The following is a 22,726-nucleotide window of genomic DNA, read 5'->3' as shown; positions in this document are numbered from 1 at the left end:
CGCAAGTGGGAGGGGGACGCTGAGGGGCGCTGTGTGCGCAGTGCGCAAGCAGGCTTCCCTTCCCCTTGCGGCACCGTGAGTCATAGGCGCACAGGCTGGGGCTGGACATTTAATAAATAAATTGTGAAAAATTCACTGCAAAATCCCGCGGCACCACGGTTGGGAATCACTGGTCTACTTTAACAGAAGTGATAATTTAACATTAGGGAAAACATAACCCCCATTATGACAATTCTGGAGAGTCAAAGAGGGGCCATATTTCTATAAGATGAAAGTTTGGGAGGTATTTCCATACATAGCTACTTTACCAGCCAAGGCTAGTCTTCACCACAGTTGGGGATGCTTATACCGATCACAAACATCTTTTTCAACTGTAATATACCGTACATAATTACATTATTAAAGCCATTTTTGGAATGTAGAATATATGTTGTCATATGTACAAATGATCTGAGGCAATAGTTTTCCAGTTGTTATTGAATGGTGGTTAAAATAAGGTTAACTTATATTATTGTTAGTAACAGACATAGGGGCGTGGTCTGCTGGAAAAGGGGTGTGGTTGGCTGTAAAAAGTAGCGTGTCCTTACAATTAAACCCATTTACTATGGAATTCACACAAAACCCTGTGAATATATGGCTGGAAATTCCCACCAAGAAAAAATTGTGAGAATATTCCCAACCAGTACCAGTATTTTCATACTTGGATTTATCTCTGGAACAGTGCAAGGGAATTAAAAAAGGAAACCTACATTAGGTTCAGCATCGCCCGCACTATTGTATAAACGGGTTAGTGTGGGTGATACTGCCGACAGATTCCCTTTAAAGTGCCATAGTTAAGTGTACACAATTAGCTGTGAATGGCAGTAGAAGAGCTGCACTGTGCTCTTGCTTGTTCTGGTGCTCTGGCAATGGTGTACCCAATGCCAGAGACAGATAGCACTAGTAACAGCACTGGAAAGAGAGAAAGATATGGGAATACAGTATGGACAGCAGCAGGGGATGCATGAGCGGTACATCCAGTGTGCACTCCGCTGTTCCCGGTGCTCTCTCTCTAAATAAGTTGACCTGATGCTGTACCTGATGCCCTCTGTCTCTATCATTAGGTACAGCACAGTACTGCCCGTACACATCCACAGCTACAGCTACTGTGTATGGGCACAGCATACCAACAGTATTATAGGAATAGGTTGGGAGGGTTTAAAGGGGTATTCCAGGCAAAACCTTTTTTATATATATCAACTGGCTCTGGAAAGTTAAACAGATTTGTAAATTACTTCTATTAAAAAATCTTAATCCTTCCAATAGTTATTAGCTTCTGAAGTTTTCTGTCTAACTGCTCAATGATGATGTCACGTCCCGGGAGCTGTGCATGATGGGAGAATATCCCCATAGGAACTGCACAGCTCCCGGGACGTGAGTCATCAGAGAGCAGTTAGACAGAAAACAACAACTGAACTTCAGAAGCTAATAACTATTAGAAGGATTGAGATTTTTTAATAGAAGTAATTTACAAATCTGTTTAACTTTCCGGAGCCAGTTGATATATAAAAAAAAATAAATTTTGGCCTGGAATACCCCTTTAAGAATTATTTTCACACAGAAGGGGCCAGAGTACACTAATAAACTACATTGCTAGATTGTTTGAAATAGCTCCACTTTAAAATCAGTATATTATTTTTATATTTATTTTTACTGATTGATAATGTAATAAGTCACCTATCGTCATACAACGCCTCTGCAGAGTTATACTGTATGGTAGTAATTTAAGCTGAACTCATCCATTAAGCTCAAATAAAGCTCCTTGGCGTCTCATTAATTCCCTTTCTTGGTGGATGATAATGTACTAGTTGGATATAAACCTACAGGGTTTAGTATATACATATATTATAAAGAACTCACTGTGGGCTGACTGTAATACCTATCAGGCTGGACATGTTCTTTATTGTCTGTACCTGTCTCCACTCAAAGATTTGACTTTTATCCCTGTAATAAAATGAGAGTAGTTGCTTGATAATAAAACCTATGTACTAACACCCCCACCAGGTTTTACGAGAGGTCCGGCATTATCAAGGGCAATGAGGCAATGGTCCCTATAATGACTGTTGCTAATAAAAAAAATAAAAGTAAAATTTTAATGTAACGTCTAACTTATGCCAGTTGTTAACAGTTGCTTTAGAAGTGGGATTCTTTAAATGGGTCATCTCACGAGGACAACCCTTTCCATATGCTTTATCTATGTGGGTGGCTCCCATTCTGCCAAACATTTTTGTATATGATTGAACTGCTAAATTTCCCCAGCAGTGACAGTGATGCTATAGTCTGTATTATGTAGTAGTAGAGCTGGGCGGTATGACCAAATAGGTGTATCACGGTATTTTTGTAACTTATGGCGGTTCCACGGTATATAACGGTATTTCTTCCCCCCTCCCAATCATGTGACCCGCCAGCGCTGTTCTGCTTCCCCCTTCCCCCCCAAATCATGTTACCCGCCAGCGCTGTTCTGCTTCCCCCTTCCCCCCCAAATCATGTTACCCGCCAGCGCTGTTCTGCTTCCCCCCCCCCCTCCAAATCATGTTACCCGCCAGCGCTGTTCTGCTCCCCCCAATTATCAGCCCAGCGGGGTGCTACTCACATATGTCACCCGCAAGCACTGCCCTCCTCCTCTTTGTTGGGGGCCGCTGGCGCTAGAACTCACTGTACGCCAGTGGTCTCCAACCTGCGGACCTCCAGATGTTGCAAAACTACAACTCCCTGCATGCCCGGGCATGCTGGGAGTTGTAGTTTTGCAACAGCTGGAGGTCCGCAGGTTGGAGACCACTGCTGTACGCTGTATCCCTATGCCCGGGCTGCAAAAGATAAAGAAAATAAACTTTAACTTACCTACGTCTGTTTATTTTCTTTATGTTTTGCAGCCCGGGCATAGGGATACAGCGTACAGCAGTGGTCTCAAACCTGCGGACCTCCAGCTGGTGCAAAACTACAACTCCCAGCATGCCCGGACAGCCGCTGGCTGTCCGGGTATGCTGGGAGTTGTAGTTTTGCAACATCTGGAGGTACGCAGGTTGGAGACCACTGGCGTACAGTGAGTTCTAGCGCCGGCGGCCCCCCAAAAAGAGGAGGAGGGCAGTGCTTGCGGGTGACATATGTGAGTAGTACCCCACTGGGCTGATAATTGGGGGGGAGCAGAACAGCGGCAGGTAACATGATTTGGGGGGAGCAGAACAGCGGGTCACAAGATTAGTTGGGGACAGCGCAGCGCTGCGCTGGGCTGATAATTCATTCCCAAGGGGGAGGGGCCCAACCGGTATTGCGGTATGGGAAAAATTCATATAGTGCAGCCAAAAAATTTCAGTATTCGGTATACCTCCCAGTATACCTCCCAGTCCTATGTAGTAGGTCATATGCATGCAAACACTAACAAACCTCATAGTCATGCTACCAGAAATAAGCGACACTTTGTGACATAAAATTAGTAAAAACAATGCACCCAGTGATGAGGAGCCCCGAATTGGGGTGAAGAAACCCAAAATGGAAAACATGAAAAAATGACAGTAAGAATTACCTGCAGTTCGTATAGAGCAGGATTCACCCAGGTATAAAGCCACTTGCATAATAGTGATATTATTAAATAACTAAAAGCTATGCAGGTGGCACTGCCATTGTGTTGTGGGTGTGAATGCCCTCAGGCAGTTTGCTGTTCTAATTACATTTGCCCAATGCACATTCCTGATCTACCCTTTAATGAGATTTAGCACTGGCATTAAGTAATATCCATGTGCCTGCACGTCTTATATAATATAGTATTCATAGAACTGTATCGCCACCTATCTGCTATGTATGTGACTTTATTATACATTCTGAGATTGGATGGTAGAAGAATCCTGTCATTTCCATAGCCATGTACAACCAGGTAAATTGATTCCTTATTATAACAATGGTGTAAGCATGGGGGAGGTGAGATGAGACATAGATATTTCATTTTCGCCAGGAATATCCTTTAGGGTAGAGTAAATGAAGACTGAACAAACCTAGTACTAATCTCCAGTAGAATAAAAAAAAAAAAAAAAACTATCTCGGCACCACTAAACATGTACATTTTTGGAAACTTTCAGCTATAAACCTATAAACACGACTCCATGAGCAGTTCCATAAAATGATACCTTCCTTCGGTGCTCACAAAAAAATAGTTCTCCAATAGTGCATATATCCACAAGCAAGAGAAAGAGCACTCACCAGGTATCTTTCTAAAGCACTTGGTGAGTGCTCCATGCTTTATTTCTTGCTTTTGGATATACAAACCTAGTACTGTTCTCAGATGACAAGCCTGACATTTCAGCAGTAGCTGCACAAATATCTTTGGTAATTTGCTACAAATATATCCGCATGAAGCCCAGTCTGTTTACATCACAGTGCATTGCTTAGACTGGACACAACTGTATCCACTTCTCAGTTGAGAGACTAGTAAGGACTAGCAAGACTGTACAGGTTTGGAGTTTTTGAAGGTAAATAAGGTAGTTGTTGTTGTGATATGTTGAATCTTACTGACACATACTGGATGCCCAGACCTTCTTAAGATGATATTATCCACTCCAATCCTGACTAAATGATCTATCTGGGGGGGATGAGAAACAATAAATGTATCCACAGACCAAAATTACCCAATAGAAGCCATAAGTATTTCATTTTGGCCTCAGTTTAGGTGATTTTTTGTCAGGGGCGGCACTTGGCACCGACGATTATGACAGAGCAAAGAGCCTCTGGCTCTGTGCCCTGCCATCTCACGTGTGGCCGCCACAGAAGGCTACTACCAACAGGGGGCTGTTACCTGCATAGGGCTACTACCTAAGTGGGCTACTAACTACAGGGTAGTTATTACCTGCAGGTGGGATTTTAGCTACAGGGGGCTACTGACTACAGGTGAGCTACTACCTACAGGTGGGCTACTGACTACAGGGGGCTACTGCCTACAGGTGGGCTACTGACTACAGGGGGCAACTGCCTACAGGTGGGCTACTGACTACAGGGGGCTACTGCCTACAGGTGGGCTACTGCCTACAGGTGAGCTACTACCTACAGGTGGGCTACTGACTACAGGTGGGCTACTGACTACAGGTGGGCTACTGACTACAGGTGGGCTACTGACTACAGGGGGCTACTGCCTACAGGTGGGCTACTGACTACAGGGGGCAACTGCCTACAGGCGGGCTACTGACTACAGGGGGCTACTGCCTACAGGTGGGCTACTGCCTACAGGTGAGCTACTACCTACAGGTGGGCTACTGACTACAGGTGAGCTACTACCTACAGGTGGGCTACTGACTACAGGGGGCTACTGACTACAGGTGGGCTACTGCCTACAGGTGAGCTACTACCTACAGGTGGGCTACTGACTACAGGTGGGCTACTGACTACAGGTGGGCTACTGACTACAGGTGGGCTACTGCCTACAGGTGAGCTACTACCTACAGGTGGGCTACTGACTACAGGTGAGCTACTACCTACAGGTGGGCTACTGACTACAGGGGGCTACTGCATACAGGTGGGCTACTGACTACAGGGGGCAACTGCCTACAGGCGGGCTACTGACTACAGGGGGCTACTGCCTACAGGTGGGCTACTGCCTACAGGTGAGCTACTACCTACAGGTGGGCTACTGACTACAGGTGAGCTACTACCTACAGGTGGGCTACTGACTACAGGGGGCTACTGACTACAGGTGGGCTACTGCCTACAGGTGAGCTACTACCTACAGGTGGGCTACTGACTACAGGTGGGCTACTGACTACAGGTGGGCTACTGACTACAGGTGGGCTACTGACTACAGGGGGCTACTGCCTACAGGTGGGCTACTGACTACAGGGGGCAACTGCCTACAGGCGGGCTACTGACTACAGGGGGCTACTGCCTACAGGTGGGCTACTGCCTACAGGTGAGCTACTACCTACAGGTGGGCTACTGACTACAGGTGAGCTACTACCTACAGGTGGGCTACTGACTACAGGGGGCTACTGACTACAGGTGGGCTACTGCCTACAGGTGAGCTACTACCTACAGGTGGGCTACTGACTACAGGTGGGCTACTGACTACAGGTGGGCTACTGCCTACAGGTGAGCTACTACCTACAGGTGGGCTACTGACTACAGGTGAGCTACTACCTACAGGTGGGCTACTGACTACAGGGGGCTACTGCATACAGGTGGGCTACTGACTACAGGGGGCAACTGCCTACAGGCGGGCTACTGACTACAGGGGGCTACTGCCTACAGGTGGGCTACTGCCTACAGGTGAGCTACTACCTACAGGTGGGCTACTGACTACAGGTGAGCTACTACCTACAGGTGGGCTACTGACTACAGGGGGCTACTGACTACAGGTGGGCTACTGCCTACAGGTGAGCTACTACCTACAGGTGGGCTACTGACTACAGGTGGGCTACTGACTACAGGTGGGCTACTGCCTACAGGTGAGCTACTACCTACAGGTGGGCTACTGACTACAGGTGAGCTACTACCTACAGGTGGGCTACTGACTACAGGGGGCTACTGCATACAGGTGGGCTACTGCCAACAGGTGAGCTACTACCTACAGGTGGGCTACTGACTACAGGTGGGCTACTGACTACAGGTGGGCTACTGACTACAGGAGGCTACTGACTACAGGTGGGCTACTGACTACAGGGGGCTACTGACTACAGGTGGGCTACTGACTACAGGGGGCTACTGCCTACAGGTGGGCTACTGCCTACAGGTGGGCTACTGACTACAGGAGGCTACTGACTACAGGGGGCTACTGCCTACAGGTGGGCTACTGACTACAGGAGGAAAAGTTTGGTGTCAACCTATGGTACACTGTAGTATGTGGGCCAATATCAAGACTTGGGGCGTAGGCACACTGGAATAAAGCCTGCTTGGATGCCATATTCTTCCCTTACAACCAATGCTCTGCACAAATGGAACGTTGTAGAGAATGCCACTTTTTATAGCTGGATTTGTATGGACTGACAAAAAACAAAAACAAACTTCTGTAGTAAACTGGAGTAACAATCTAATGCATCTTCATACTAGTTCTGTAAAAAACTCTGTTGTCTGTCTTTTCTAAACGATATTAATTTCACAGCTGTAAGGAGTCATTACTCGTGCCAACCTAGGTTCCTAAGCCTAAAAGTAAAGAAGGGTGGATACTACATTATGAACGACCAGGGGCTATTTAAGAAGGTTATAGATGTAGCCATATTTATTAAAGGATAGTTCCGTCATAAAATAAACATGGCATATTGTACAGTATAGCATACCATCCCTATTGTTACACATATCCCCAGAGATTAACCTGACCATAGGGTCTTCCTCTGCTAGGACCCCCAGCAACCAGCAGAAATCTGTGTGGAAAGTTGCAGCATCCCTATAGGGCAAATAAAGCATTACACATTTCTTTTAGAATCAATGGACTTGCTGGGTCCTCCAAAGTGCAAGTGGATCTTTCTATATCCTCTTTCCATAGGTTAACAGGTGGGAGTCCTGAACACAGGACCCCTACTTCAGATGTCCCAATTAGGGTATGTAAAAATGGGGAACAAAACAGCCTAACACCTTAAAGGGGTCATTTGGTGAAAGAAAATTGTATAATAATAAGTATGCCCATGTTCCTTACAAAAAAAAAGAGCTCTATCCTCTCATATTTCTGCCACTCACCTTACCTGCATCGTAGATAGGTGCCGCCATTAAACCTTTAAACAGCACTATCATTATAAGAGAACGTCCTGTATTTCTCTCTTTTAGGGTCTCCAATGGTTAGCCTCAATTGTCGTGATACCTAAACACTCAACAACAGGTGCTACCATTTGGCTAGCCCAACAATACTTCTCTAGGGGACAGTTTACCATTTAAATTCTATTAATGCTTTTACCCTGAGAGTGTCAGATTCTGGCAAATATTTGGCCTCACATTCTCTAGAGGGCGATCAGGGTCTCTCTTTGGGGTCCCTCTTTAGCGCATTAGCTCTGTGTCTGGGTATTCCGGCCCACCTTGGTTAACTACATTTTCTGCTGTGCCTTTCCACTCCAGTGGTTTTATCTCGTAACCATCCTCCCTATGAAACACCTCCTTCCTAATCCCCGTCTGTCCTATCTGACAGTGTTCCCCTCCCACATATATACATGAACACAGCTTCCCTGCTTTTATCTCCAGGTATCATAAGAAGACTGGATCCAAGCTATTGGTACAGAGTCCCCTCTGCTCTCCACTGGATCTTTTCTTTGGTCTTTCTTAGGTGTTGATATTGTATTCTGGAAACAAGCACAATTGAGCACGTCTTTTGGAACTGTTCAGCCTTACATCGCCTTTGGGACGAGATTTGGCGGATTACATACACATTTACGGATTTCACTCTTCCTTGTTCCCTGGACTCGTTCTTGTGCCATCTCAGTGATATCATGGTGAAAAGTTACCATCACTTCACGTCCAGTGCCTCAATAATTATCTGTGGTGGCGCTTGAGGGTCCCCATCCTCCTGCATGTGTGACTTTATTGGCTTTGTGAGGTTATGTTAATAGAGGAGCTTGTGGCCTGTCTAGACCCCGCCATCAATAGGTTCAGAAAGACTTGGTTCACTGGTCTAGTTTTATGGCTAAGTATGAATATGTTTATCCTCTCATCCCAATGTGATTTAGCTTCTGTGCTTTCCCCTGTAGCCTGAACCAAAGCAGCTAACACATCCATTTGTCCTTTTCTTTTCTTCTGTTGCCCGCCTAATTTTTTAATTTTTATTTTTCTTATTTTACTATATATCTCACAAATGGTGTATATGAGTTATACAGTATAGTTTTAACACACACATATTAGACAAAGGCAAAGAAATAACTGCAGCACTCAAAAATAGTGAAAAAAATTTGCTTTATTCTACACCAAAATTACAATTGCAATGTTTCTGCCTTTCTCAAGTACATAGTGACTGAATTCAGTAGCATTTATGTGCTAAACATTTCAATTGAGTAAAAAAAAACATCATAGCAATTAATTAATAAAAATATAGGAATATACATTAGCAAAAGTGCATACATATCAAAGTGCATGGTATCAGAGGCCGACAAAAGCTGCTAAGTATACATAGTGTAAAAAACAGTGATAGAAAGTGCCAAATGTGCATTTAAAAACAAGATCTTATACATAATTAATACTAAAGTATATCGCATAGGCGCATTATCAGGGGGCAAGGGTCATGACAGTAAAAAACACTCACCGGGATAATTGATATCACAGTAAACATGGAGACCAAACGCCAGTCGGTGTGAGGAGGGAACGTACACCAAAATTCATGAAAGAAATATATACATAAGTTTGGCAAATAAAGAAACAAATAAAAGTAAAAGAAGAGGTCTTGATTTTCCAGACAACAGCCAGAGTGGCTATCCAGAGGCAGGCCTTCATATTGCCCCAGCTGTGTGTGCGTCTGAATGTGTTCAATTGGAACTAATATAAATATGCCGAGATGACACTACTATTAGAGATGAGCGAACTTACAGTAAATTAAATTCGTCACAAACTTCTCAGCTCGGCAGTTGATGACTTATCCTGCATAAATTAGTTTGGCTTTCAGGTGCTCCCGTGGGCTGGAAAAGGTGGATACAGTCCTAGGAAAGAGTCTCCTAGGACTGTATCCACCTTTTCCAGCCCACGGGAGCACCTGAATGCTGAACTAATTTATGCAGGAAAAAGTAATCAACTGCCGAGCCGAGAAGTTTGTGACGAATCGAATTTACTGTAAGTTCGCTCATCTCTAACTACTATAATTAGCTAAAATACCTTTTTTTTATATTATTATTTTATTATTCTTTATTTTTTCTTTTTCATTTTTAGTTATATTTTTTTCTTACCTTTTATTTGTTATATTTTTTTCTTATTTTTCTTATGTTTTTCTTTTACTTTTATTTGTTTCTTTATTTGCCAAACGTATGTATATATTTCTTTTATTTATTTTTCAGTTATTTCGTTTCCTCATCGGTTTCCTTTTTTGTTCTGCTGTTCTTTTTTATTCTATATTACTCTATGCTACTTTCTGTCACGATGCCAGCTGGCAGGAGGTGGATCCTCTGTGCCAGAGAGGGATAGGCGTGGACCGTGCTAGTGGACCGGTTCTAAGTCACTACTGGTTTTCACCAGAGCCCGCGGGTTGGTCTTGCTGCGGCGGTAGTGACCAGGTCGTATCCACTAGCAACGGCTCAACCTCTCTGACTGCTGAAGATAGGCGTGGTACAAGGGAGTAGACAGAAGCAAGGTCAGACGTAGCAGAAGGTCGGGGGCAGGCGGCAAGGTTCGTAGTCAGGGGCAACGGCAGGAGGTCTGGAACACGGGCTAGGAACAAACAAGGGAACGCTTTCACTAGGCACAAGGGCAACAAGATCCGGCAAGGGAGTGCAAGGGAAGTGAGGTATAAGTAGGGAGTGCACAGGTGGAAACTAATCAAGGTAATTGGGAAGATTGGGCCAGGCACCATCATTGGTGCACTGGCCCTTTAAATCGCAGAGACCCGGCGCGCGCGCGCCCTAGGGAGCGGGGCCGCGCGCGCCGGGACAGGACCGACGGAGAGCGAGTCAGGTACGGGAGCCGGGGTGCGCATCGCGAGCGGGCGCCACCCGCATCGCGAATCGCATCCCGGCTGGAGGCGGTACCGCAGCGCACCCGGTCAGTGGATCTGACCGGGGCGCTGCAGCAACGAGGATGAGGCGAGCGCTCCGGGGAGGAACGGGGACCCGGAGCGCTCGGCGTAACACTTTCTTCCTTTTCTCTGAGCTGTGACAAATACTGTTGAGCCCAATACACTCTATGCTCCAGTATGTATTCCTTGGAGGGCACGCTTGATGGCGGCCTTACACAATATGGTGCTTACTACTTCAAGTCTTCATTGCACATGCGCCCACGGCCCTCTGACTGTGTGCGCATGTGACCCTCTACCTGTCTTTTGATCGGTGAACATATGCTCTGTGCTGTTCAGGGCTGCCGCGCAGCCGCAGCACTTTACACGCTGATTGGCATTTAGTCTATGAAGGAGATTTATCAAGCTCTGTAGTAGATTTTTTTCTATTCATGCTGCGACTTTTTTATTTTTGCTTATTCCAGAGCACATTTCTGAAATCTGCTCACGTTGTAATTTTTTTTACTTTGCAGTGGTCATGTATTTATCAAATGCGATAGTCGCTATTTATGAAGAAAAAAAGTTGCATCTTCATTTAAAAGTCTCATATGTATTCCAGGTCCAACCTGGCTTACAGAAAGTGCATACGTCTGCAGAAAAGGAAATTAACACCCACTTTAACAACTGTTCTTGTTCCGCATCATGAAACAAAGCTACTACATTAATGTCAATTTTAATTATAATTTTTTTTTATGATATAACTAATAACTATAAATTTTAAGGTTGAAAATACACACTGCACACCTTGTTAATTTTAGGACACGTACATGCTGGCGTACCCACTAAATTTTTAAATTAATGTGTTAAGATAGAATAAGGCACAAAATAATTTTGTAAGAATTTTTACAGACTACGTAAATAACTCATATGTGGCACTAAAAGTTTTCCTTAAAAAAAAAAGAAACATCCATAGTAATACAGCTTCATGCACATTTTGGGGTGGGTAACATACAGAGAGTTTTTTTTCCCTTCACTTTTGTTTATGTGCCTGTTGGTGCTGCGCTGTCTTCCTTCCTGACATAAACTCCGGCCTCAGCGCCGCAAGACTCCTCCCACCAACATCACAAAATGCAGGTATGGATATTCATGGTGCGACATAGTATGTTTTAATATTTTTTAATTTCTGAGGAGGGTGGATGGAGTGCAGCTATTTAGTGCCAGGCAGGCCAGTCAGGGTGTCACCCGATGTGATACGCCCCCACTCTCATCACTCTTTAGCAATGCTAGAACTTCGGCTATTAACATAAGGGGAAACTTTTCTGCTTTAAAAAATGCTTTGGTAGGCGGATTTCCCAGGTTTTGCTTACATGTGATTTATTTATCAAGGTCATGCCACTATTTGATAAGTAGTTCGCATGTAAGGAAAATAAGTTTAAAAAAAAATTGTCATATAAAAGCCATACGTTTGAAAAGAATGATAAATCTCCCTCTATAATACTCCTTCTCTAATACTTAAATGGGCACTCTCATTAAAACTAATTTTTGCTATTGCACTCCTTATTGTAAATGAAAAATATTTCTAATATACTTCGTTTAAAAAAAATGAAGTTTTCTATGTTTTATTTGTGCTTAAAAAAACTTAATTTTTTTTTTAACAAAGTATATTAGAAATATTTTTCATTTACCATAAGGAGTGCAAAAATTAGTTTTATTGAGAGTGACCCTTTAAGTATTAATTATGTATAAGATCGTGTTTTTAAATGCACATTTGGCACTTTTTATCAGAGTTTTTTTACACTATGTATACTTGGCAGCTTTTGTCGGCCTCTGATACCATGCACTTTGATATGTATTCACTTTTACTAATGTATATTCCTATATTTTTATTAACTGCTATGATTTTTTTTCACTCAATATAAATGTTTGGCATATAAATGCTACTGAATTCAGTCACTATCTATGCTTGAGAAAGGCTGCACAGGCAGAAAAAACATTGCCTCTGTAATTTTGGTATGGAATGAAGCTACTTATACTTTTTCCACTATTTTTGAGTGCTGTAGTTACTTCTTTGCCTTTGTCTGTATTTTGACTGCTTGCACCAGCATACTTTACTTGGTGTGCCGCTATTTTGCTATTTTTTGCATATATATATATATATATATATATATATATATATATATATATATATATATCTCATATATATTCATTCAGGCTTATTGTCACTTATGTTACTGATTTGCAGTCTACATGATGTGGTGGAATTCCGATAGACCTGGTTCACCTGCTAAGGCAGACATCCCCCTCCCCTTCATTTTCTTTTACTGAACCTGTTTTAGAACCTGTTATGTGCTTTTCATTAGAACTAAGAAAAAACTAAATAATTTAATTAAATAAAAAAATAAAAAAAAGTTGTTTAAAAAAAAGCACAGAAATAGTATGTTATTTCACTTTTTATATATATATAACTGGCTCCAGAAAGTTAAACAGATTTGTAAATTACTTCTATTAAAAATCTTAATCCTTCCAATAATTATTAGCTGTTGAAGTTGAGTTGTTCTTTTCTGTCAGGCAACAGTGCTCTCTGCTGACATCTCTATCTGTCTCAGGAACTGCACAGAGTAGAAGAGGTTTGCTATGGGCATTTGCTTCTACTCTGGACAGTTCCCAAGACAGGTGTCATCAGAGAGCACTTAGACAGAAAAGAACAACTCAACTTCAGCAGCTCATATTTACTGAAAGGATTAAGATTTTTTAATAGAAGTAATTTATAAATCTGTTTAATTTTCTAGAGCCAAGCTTATAAAAGCCAGAAAAACTGGCACTGTTTTTCCCTGCGTTTTGGCGTTTTTCTTGCATTTTTTCTGGCTTTCTTACCTTTGTGTGGAATTTTCCTTTTTTGGACCCTTTGGATGCAGTCGTGATGGAAAAAAATGTATTTAACAAAATTTTTATGAATTTAATAAAGTGTGTGTGTTTCACTTTTTCCCCCCTCTATTTTTTTTAATTTTTTTTAGGTAATACTACTACTCCCAGCATAGAACAGACTGTTCCATGATGGGAGTAGTAGTACCTGTACTAATAGACATCCGATGCGATTGTCCTTTCTACAGCAGAGATGTGGAGCGGTTCTATGCAGCACTCGTATCTCTGCACTGTACTTCGGGCCGGCCAGTGATGTGAACAGAACATCACTCATTCATATTTTCCGCCCAGAGTGGGGATTGGCCGGATTGGTGCAGCCAATCACAGCTCCAAGAGGGAAATATGAATGAATGAGTGGCCGGCCGGCGTACAGAGCAGAGATGCAGAGCGCAGGAGAAAGCCGCTCCAAATCTCTGCAAAAGATAGGATGATCGCATTGGGTGTCAGGAGGGACACCTGCTGTGATCTGTCCTTAACTACAGATGCTACTACTCCCAACATGGAGCACACTCTGCTCCCCGCTGGGAGCTGTAGTACCTGCATTAATAGACAGTTTATCCTCCTGTATAATGTATAGGTGCGGCCGGTCACCCTTCTATGGTCCCCTGCACTGACGTTTATATACACCTATTCATATTTCCCACAGAGAGTTGTGATTGTCTGGAACCATCTGGCCAATCACAGCTCTGCGGGAAATATGAATATGTGCATATATACGTCACCATAGAAGAGCAGCCGGCCGCATCTATACATTATACAGGAGGATCGCAACGGGTGTCAGAAGTGACACCTGCGGCGATCTGTCAATTAGTACAGGTACTACTACTCCCATCATGGAACAAACAGTGTCTTCCATGCTGGGAGTAGTAGTACTACCTAAAAATTTGGGGGGGGGAAGTGAAAAAAACACACACACACACACATTTTTATTATTCCCGGCTACATTTTTATTGCTCTGCCCGCACACATAAAATTGATCCCCGTTTAAAAGGTAATACAATTTTTTTCCTTCACTACTGTATCTTTTTTTTTTTTTTTTTTCATGGTACCCTACGAAATTTTATTAAAAAAAGGTATCTCGTTCACTTTTTTGGATCGCAAAAGTCCAAAAAAGAATAAAAAACACCAGCAAAAACGACAAAGTTAAAACCCACATGGAGTTTTTCTGAGCGTTTTTTCACTTCCATAGATTTCTATGGGAGGAAAACGCCAACATTTTCCCGATAAAAATGCCAAATTAGGATTTGGAGGGCGTTTTTGAAAACCAGCCTCTGAGGCCAAAATAGCTGAAAAAGGCCCAAAGGATAAAAAAAAACAAAACACTAAACTGAAAAATGGCAAGTGAATAGCTAACATCTGGACGCGGGGAGTTTTTACGGCGTTATTGCCGGCTACATTTTTTATGTCCCTGCCCGCTTACATAAATTGGTCCCTGATTAAAAATTAATACAAATTTTAAAATATATATATAAATTTCGTTCCCTACAATTTTTTTCCATCTGTACTGTATCTTTATTTATTTATTTTTTAATAGCAACCTCCAAAATTTAATAAAAATAATCTCCATCCTTTTTTGGATCGATAAAGTAAAAAAAATAAAAATAAAAACTATAAAAAACGCCGGCAAAAACACCAATGTTAAAACACCCAAAGCTTTTTTTTTTTTAGGGGCGTTTTTTCACACCCACAGACTTCTATGGGAGAAAAATGCCCTGTTTTCTGAAATTGAGGAGCCTACAATAATATATGCTCATATGGTTCTAGAATGGTCACAACGGGGGACATTTATCAAGCATTTTACACTATTTTGTGTCAGATTTGTCACACTTGCACAAAAAGTGTGCGACTTTTTGCTAAAGTGATTTTGACTAAAATGACTTGGGTCCACACTATTGCTTTTTCGCTTTGCATTGGTAAGAGACTTATAACATGGAACTTTTTCTAAAAAGTCGCAGATTTTTCGCATAGCCCTCAATAACGCTACAAACATATACCAGTTTCAAAAAGTCACACAAAAGGTCGCTTGGGTGGAAAAGTCTCAGACAAGTCGCAGAAAAGGGATAACACAAAGTGCGGTTCTGAAGTAAAATTTCACAAAAATGTGTATACATTTGGTGCATGTACACTACTACTACTACACCATCAAAACCTGTGTACAGTGATCCCTCAACTTACAATGGCCTCAACATACAATAGTTTCAACATACAATGGTCTTTTCTGGACCATTGTAACTTGAAACCAGACTCAACATACAATGTTACGGACAGTCTAGATCTGTGAAACGTGTCAATGGCCGGAAGAACCGACCAATCAGAATGGGCAATTTATTGGTAAAACACCTGTATTACTGAAGCGTATGAACTGACTGATGTCTAGTAGCGCCCCCTACAGTACAGGAGGTATTACATGTTCTGTACTACTCTTTACCTGCATTACTGAAGTGCAGGCACTGACTGATGTCTGGTAACACCCCCTACAGTACAGGGAGGTATTACATGTTCTGTACTACTTTTTACCTATATTACTGAAGTGCAGGCACTGACTGGTGTCTGGTAGCGCCCCATACAGTACAGGCGGTATTACATGTTCTGTACTCTTTTCCTGTATTACTGAAGCGTATGCACTGACTGATGTCTGGTAGCGCCCCCTAAAGTACAGGGAGGTATTACATGTTCCGTACTACTCTTTACCTGTATTACTGAAGTGCAGGCACTGACTGATGTCTGGTAACACCCCCTACAGTACAGGGAGGTATTACATGTTCTGTACTACTTTTTACCTATATTACTGAAGTGCAGGCACTGACTGGTGTCTGGTAGCGCCCCATACAGTACAGGGCGGTATTACATGTTCTGTACTCTTTTCCTGTATTACTGAAGCGTATGCACTGACTGATGTCTGGTAGCGCCCCCTACAGTACAGGGAGGTATTACATGTTCTGTACTACTCTTTACCTGTATTACTGAAGTGCAGGCACTGACTGGTGTCTGGTAGCGCCCCCTACAGTACAGGGCGGTATTACATGTTCTGTACTACTCTTTACCTGTATTACTGAAGTGTACACACTGACTGGTGTCTGGTAGCGCCCCCTACAGTACAGGAGGTATTACATGTTCTGTACTCTTTACCTGTATTACTGAAGCGTATGCACTGACTGATGTCTGGTAGCACCCCCTACAGTACAGGGAGGTATTACATGTTCTGTACACTTTACCTGTACCAGGGTAACCTGCTCCTTTGGACACCAGGTGAGGGTGACTCCATGTTACTTTTTTAGGACACTGTGTACTGTACAGGACCCCGAAGAAGCTCCTGTCCTCTACATAGACCAGTGTTTCCCAAGCAGGGTGCCCCCAGCTGTTGCAAAAGTACAACTCCCAGCATGCCCGGACAGCCTTTGGCTGTCCGGGCATGCTGGGAGTTGTAGTTTTGCAACAGCTGGAGGCTCCCTGCTTGGGAAACACTGACATAGACAGTGATTACAGCTCCCAGAAGATCTTTCTTACTTTTATATGTAAGGATTTGCTTCATCTATATTAGTAATCTATTTATTTTTCTTTAATCCTCACTTTTTCCTATTTTTGGATGACATTTTGGTGCCTTTAGAACCAATTACCAGGTTTCCATAGAGTTCTGGTCTCAACATACAATGGTTTCAACATACAATGGTCGTCCTGGAACCAATTAATATTGTAACGTGAGGGACCACTGTATAACATTAGTCCCCTACACTGTCTATGAAAAATGTCCGCCAGTGCACACTACATCTGATCAGACCCAAATGTCAGCGTAAAACACCCTAGCAAGAAAATCCCAGCGAGGTGCAGCCTAAATGCACTGACAAGCAGTGAAGACTGACCCAAGGGGGTGTACGTACCCTAGTGGTAGACCATGTGGTTGCTATGGGACCCTTGAGAAGAGGGTCCTCATCACGGTTGGTCCTATTTCTTTTTCTATTGGTAAGAAATGATGCAAGGACTGTCTCCAGTGAAATCCATGGCCACCATATTAGTAGAGTGGTATTGACTAATGGGTTATGGAAAGCGGAGAGAAATAAACACCTTTCTGTCCTGGGGGGCAAAACCAGATAGGCTCACCTGGATATTTGGGACCCCCTTTCTATGTATGTCACTGGCCTGACCACCAGTGATCTGTCTGTAGAGTCTTTAGTATAGATGACAGTGGAATATTAGGACCCCATGATTAGGATTCATCATGTCCTACAAACATTTATTCTGCCTACCGAGAAGGTGCATGGAGATGACCGGTAGTAAAGATCCACAGCTGGCTCCTAGTATTCCATTACCTTGGCTGAGGAGAGGATAAGGCCTAAGAACTGCATCTACAGTCTGAGCCACCCTCTCTTACACCCCCCAGCCTCCCCCTGTCATAGTAGGATACTCACTTGTCCCCCGCCATGATGCTGGATTATATGAAGGCACAGTGTAGTGTAGCTTTGCTCCTCCCTATGTTGCTGTCAGCTTTGGGGCGAGACTCAACCTTTGTTCTGGACGTGTTTCACCTCCCTGCACAGTCTGACCAGCTCAGTGACTATTAAATACTTGCGGCATGCGACATGCTTTCTTTTTTTTTTATTTCAACCCAACAGGTGGCGGGGCAGTCTTCATTTTGCCTACACAAGTTGTAATTCCAGTCAGAGAAGTTTGCTGAACATTATTACCTCCTGCAGACGATAAAGGAACATGAACACACTGAATATTTAATCAAAGGGTTTGTCCAAGATTATACCAAGTGCTTACTTACAGAAACCGTCCCACCCCGTCCATGGCTTGTATCTAGTATTGTAGCTCAGCTCCATTAAAGGGGTACTCCCGTGCAAAACTTTCTTTTTTTTTTTTTAAATCAACTGGTGCCAGAAAGTTAAACAGATTTGTAAATCACTTCTATTGAAAAAAATCTTAATTCTTCCAGTACTTTTTAGGGGCTGTATACTAAAGAGAAATCCAAAAAAGAAATGCATTTCCTCTCATGTCATGACCACTTGCTCTCTGCTGACCTCTGCTGTTTATTTTAGGAACTGTCAGGAGCAGGAGAAAATCCCCATAGCAAACATATGCTGCTCTGGACAGTTCCTAAAATGGACAGCAGAGGTCAGCAGAGAGCACTGTGGTCAGGACATCACAGGAAATGCATTTCTTTTTTGGATTTCTCTTTAGTAAACAGCTCCTAAAAAGTACTGGAATGATTAAGATTTTTTTATAGAAGTGATTTACAAATCTGTTTAACTTTCTGACACCGGTTAATTTAAAAAAAAATATAAAGGTTTTACCCGAGAGTACCCCTTTAACCCCTTAAACCCTTAAGGACTCAGCCCATTTTGGCCTTAAGGACTCAGACAATTTAATTTTTACGTTTTCATTTTTTCCTCCTCGCCTTCTAAAAATCATAACTCTTTTATATTTTCATCCACAGACTAGTATGAGGGCTTGTTTTTTGGGCAACCAGTTGTCCTTTGTAATGACATAACTCATTATATCATAAAATGTATGGCGCAACCAAAAAACACTTTTTGTGGGGAAGTTAAAAAGAAAAACGCAATTTTGCTAATTTTGGAAGGTTTCGTTTTCACGCCGTACAATTTACGGTAAAAATGACATGTGTTCTTTATTCTGAGGGTCAATACGATTAAAATGATACCCATTATTACATACTTTTATATTATTGTTGTGCTTAAAAAAAATCACAAACTTTTTAACCAAATTAGTACGTTTATAATCCCTTTATTTTGATGACCTCTAACTTTTTTATTTTTCCGTATAAGCGGCGGTATGAGGGCTCATTTTTTGCGCCATGATCTGTACTTTTTTTTGATACCACATTTGCATATAAAAAACTTTTAATACATTTTTTATAATTTTTTTTATAAAATGTATTAAAAAAGTAGCAATTTTGGACTTTTTTTTTTTTTTACGTTCACGCCGTTCACCGTACGGGATAATTAACATTTTATTTTAATAGTTCGAACATTTACGCAAGCGGTGATACCAAATATGTCTATAAAATTTATTTTTTACGCTTTTTGGGGGTAAAATAGGAAAAAACGGACGTTTTACTTTTTTATTGGGGGAGGGGATTTTTCACTTTTTTTTTACTTTTACTTTTACATTTTTTTTTACACTTGAATAGTCCCCATAGGGGACTATTCATAGCAATACCATGATTGCTAATACTGATCTTTTCTATGTATAGGACATAGAACAGATCAGTGTTATCAGTCATCTTCTGCTCTGGTCTACTCAATCTCAGACCAGAGCAGAATACGCCGGGAGCCGGAAGGAGGAAGGTGAGGGGACCTCCGTGCGGCGTTCTGAATGATCGGATCCCCGCAGCAGCGCTGCGGGCGATCCGATCGCTCATTTAAATTGCGCACTGCCGCAGATGCCGGGATCTGTATTGATCCCGGCACCTGAGGGGTTAATAGCGGACGCCCGTGAGATCGCGGGCGTCGGCCATTGCCGGCGGGTCCCTGGCTGCGATCAGCAGCCGGGATCAGCCGCTCATGGCACAGGCATCGCTCGGATGCCCGCGGTTATGCAGAGAACGTAAATGTACGTCCTGGTGCGTTAAGTACCACCGCACCAGGACGTACATTTACGTCCTGCATCCTTAAGGGGTTAATGACCCAGCCCAAATATACCTTAAGGACCCGGCCATTTTTTGCACATCTGACCACTGTCACTTTAAGCATTAATAACTCTGGGATGCTTTTACCTTTCATTCTGATTCCGAGATAGTTTTTTCGTGACATATTCTACTTTATGTTAGTGGTAAAATTTTGTCAATACTTGCATCATTTCTTGGTGAAAAATTCCAAAATTTGATGAAAAAATTGAAAATGTTGCATTTTTTTTTTTACTTTGAAGCTCTCTGCTTATAAGGAAAATGGATATTCCAAATAAATTATATATTGATTTACATATACAACATGTCTACTTCATGTTTGCATCATAAAGTTTACATGTTTTTACTTTTGGAAAACATCAGAGGGCTTCAAAGTTCAGCAGCAATTTTCCAATTTTTCACAAAATTTTCAAAATCTGAATTTTTCAGGGACCAGTTCAGTTTTGAAGTGAATTTGAAGGGCCTTCATATTAGAAATACCCCACAAATGACCCCATTATGAAAACTGCACCCCTCAAAGTATTCAAAATGACATTCAGTAAGTGTGTTAACCCTTTAGGTGTTTCACAGGAATAGCAGCAAAGTGAAGGAGAAAATTCAAAATCTTCATATTTTACACTCGCATGTTCTTGTAGACCCAGTTTTTAAATTTTTACAAGTGGTAATAGGAGAAAAAGCCCCCAAAATTTGTAACCCGATTTCTCTCGAGTAAGGAAATACCTCATATGTGTATGTCAAGTGTTCGGCGGAAGCAGTAGAGGGCTCAGAAGGGAAGGAGCAACAATAGGATTTTGGAGAGTGAATTTTTCTGAAATGGTTTTTGGGGGGAAAGTCACATTTAGAAAGCCCCTATGGTGCCAGAACAGCAGAAAACACCACATGGCATACCATTTTGAAAACTACACCCCTCAAGGCACGTAACAAGGGGTCCAGTTAGCCTTAATACCCCACAGGTGTTTGACAACTTTTCGTTAAAATCGGATGTGTAAATGGAAAAAAAAAATTTCACACTAAAGTGCAGTTTTCCCCCCAAATTTACCATTTTTACAAAGGGTAATGGGAGAAAATGCCCCCCCCCCCAAATTTGTAACCCCATCTCTTCTGAGTATGGAAATACCCCATGTTAGGACGTAAAATGCTTTGCGGGCGAACTACAATGCTCAGAAGAGAAGGAGTCACATTTGGCTTTTTGAAAGCAACTTTTGCTGAAATGTTTTTTTGGGGGCATGTCGCATTTAGGAAGCCCCTGTGGTGCCAGAACAACAAAAAATACCCACATGGCACACTATTTTGGAAACTACACCCCTCAAGGAACGTAACAAGGGGTCTGCTGAGCCTTAACACCCCACAGGTGTTTGACGACTTTTCGTTAAAGTTGGATGTGTAAATGAAAAACATTTTTGTGCAGTAAATGAAAAACATTAAAATGCAGTTTTTCCCCTAAATTTTACATTTTTACAAGGGGTAATAGGAGAAAATGACCCCCAAAATTTGTAACCCCATTTCTTCTGAGTATGGAAATACCCAATGTAAGGACATAAAATGCTCTGCTGGCGAACTACAATGCTCAGAAGAGGAGGAGCGCCATTGAGCTTTTGGAAAGAGAATTAGTTTGGAATGGTAGTCAGGGGCCATGTGCGTTTACAAAGCCCCCCGTGGTGCCAGAACAGTGGACCCTCCCACATGTGACCCCATTTTGGAAACTAAACCCCTCACAGAATTTAATAAGGGGTGCAGTGAGTATTTACACACCACAGACCTTTGGAACAGTGGGCTGTGCAAATGAAAAATTTTATTTTTCATTTTTACGGACCACTGTTCCAAAAATCTGTCAGACACCTGTGAGACGTAAATTCTCAATGTACCCCTTATTACATTACGTGAGGGGTGTAGTTTCCAAAATGGGGTCACATGTGTCGGGGGTCCATTGTTCTGGCACTATGAGGGCTTTGTAAACACATGTGGCCTTCAATTCCGGACAAATTTTCTCTACAAAATCACAATGGCGCTCCTTCTCTTCTGAGCATTGTAGTTCGCCCGCAGAGCACTTTAAATTCACATATGGGGTATGTTCTTACTCAGAAGAGATGGGGTTACACATTTGGGGGGCTTTTTTCCTATTTTCCCTTGTGAAAATGAAAAATTTAGGGTAACACCAGCATTTTAGTGAAAAAATATAATTTTTTTTCATTTTCCCATCCAACTTTAATGAAAATTCGTCAAACACCTGTGGGGTGTTCAGGCTCACTATACCCCTTGTCCCGTTCGGTGAGGGGTGTAGTTTCCAAAATGGGGTCACATGTGTCGGGGGTCCATTGTTCTGGCACTATGAGGGCTTTGTAAACACATGTGGCCTTCAATTCCGGACAAATTTTCTCTACAAAATCACAATGGCGCTCCTCCTCTTCTGAGCATTGTAGTTCGCCCGCAGAGCACTTTAAATTCACATATGGGGTATGTTATTACTCAGAAGAGATGGGGTTACACATTTGGGGGGCTTTTTTCCTATTTTCCCTTGTGAAAATGAAAAATTT

General features: G+C 42.3%; 1 protein-coding gene across 3 annotated transcripts in view; it reads right to left on the bottom strand.

Moving 5' to 3' along the window:
• The window catches only part of LOC130277694 (para-nitrobenzyl esterase-like), a 36,551-nt gene extending 18,464 nt beyond the window's left edge, over nt 1-18,087 (bottom strand). Inside the window, exon 1 of one of the 3 annotated variants that reach the window (XM_056528414.1) lies at nt 17,956-18,087. In XM_056528414.1, coding sequence (XP_056384389.1) covers nt 17,956-17,969 — 14 coding nt within the window. In that variant the 5' untranslated portion in view covers nt 17,970-18,087. Of the gene's footprint in view, nt 1-1,899; nt 2,178-17,955 lie in introns of those variants that run through there. The other 2 variants (XM_056528415.1, XM_056528413.1) reach the window with 2 other exon arrangements.
• Nucleotides 18,088-22,726: the final 4,639 nt, after the last annotated feature.

The sequence above is a fragment of the Hyla sarda genome, chromosome 6 (genome assembly GCF_029499605.1).
Source record: "Hyla sarda isolate aHylSar1 chromosome 6, aHylSar1.hap1, whole genome shotgun sequence".
NCBI classification, from domain to species: domain Eukaryota; kingdom Metazoa; phylum Chordata; class Amphibia; order Anura; family Hylidae; genus Hyla; species Hyla sarda.
This window is presented reverse-complemented; position numbering and strand designations above follow the sequence as displayed.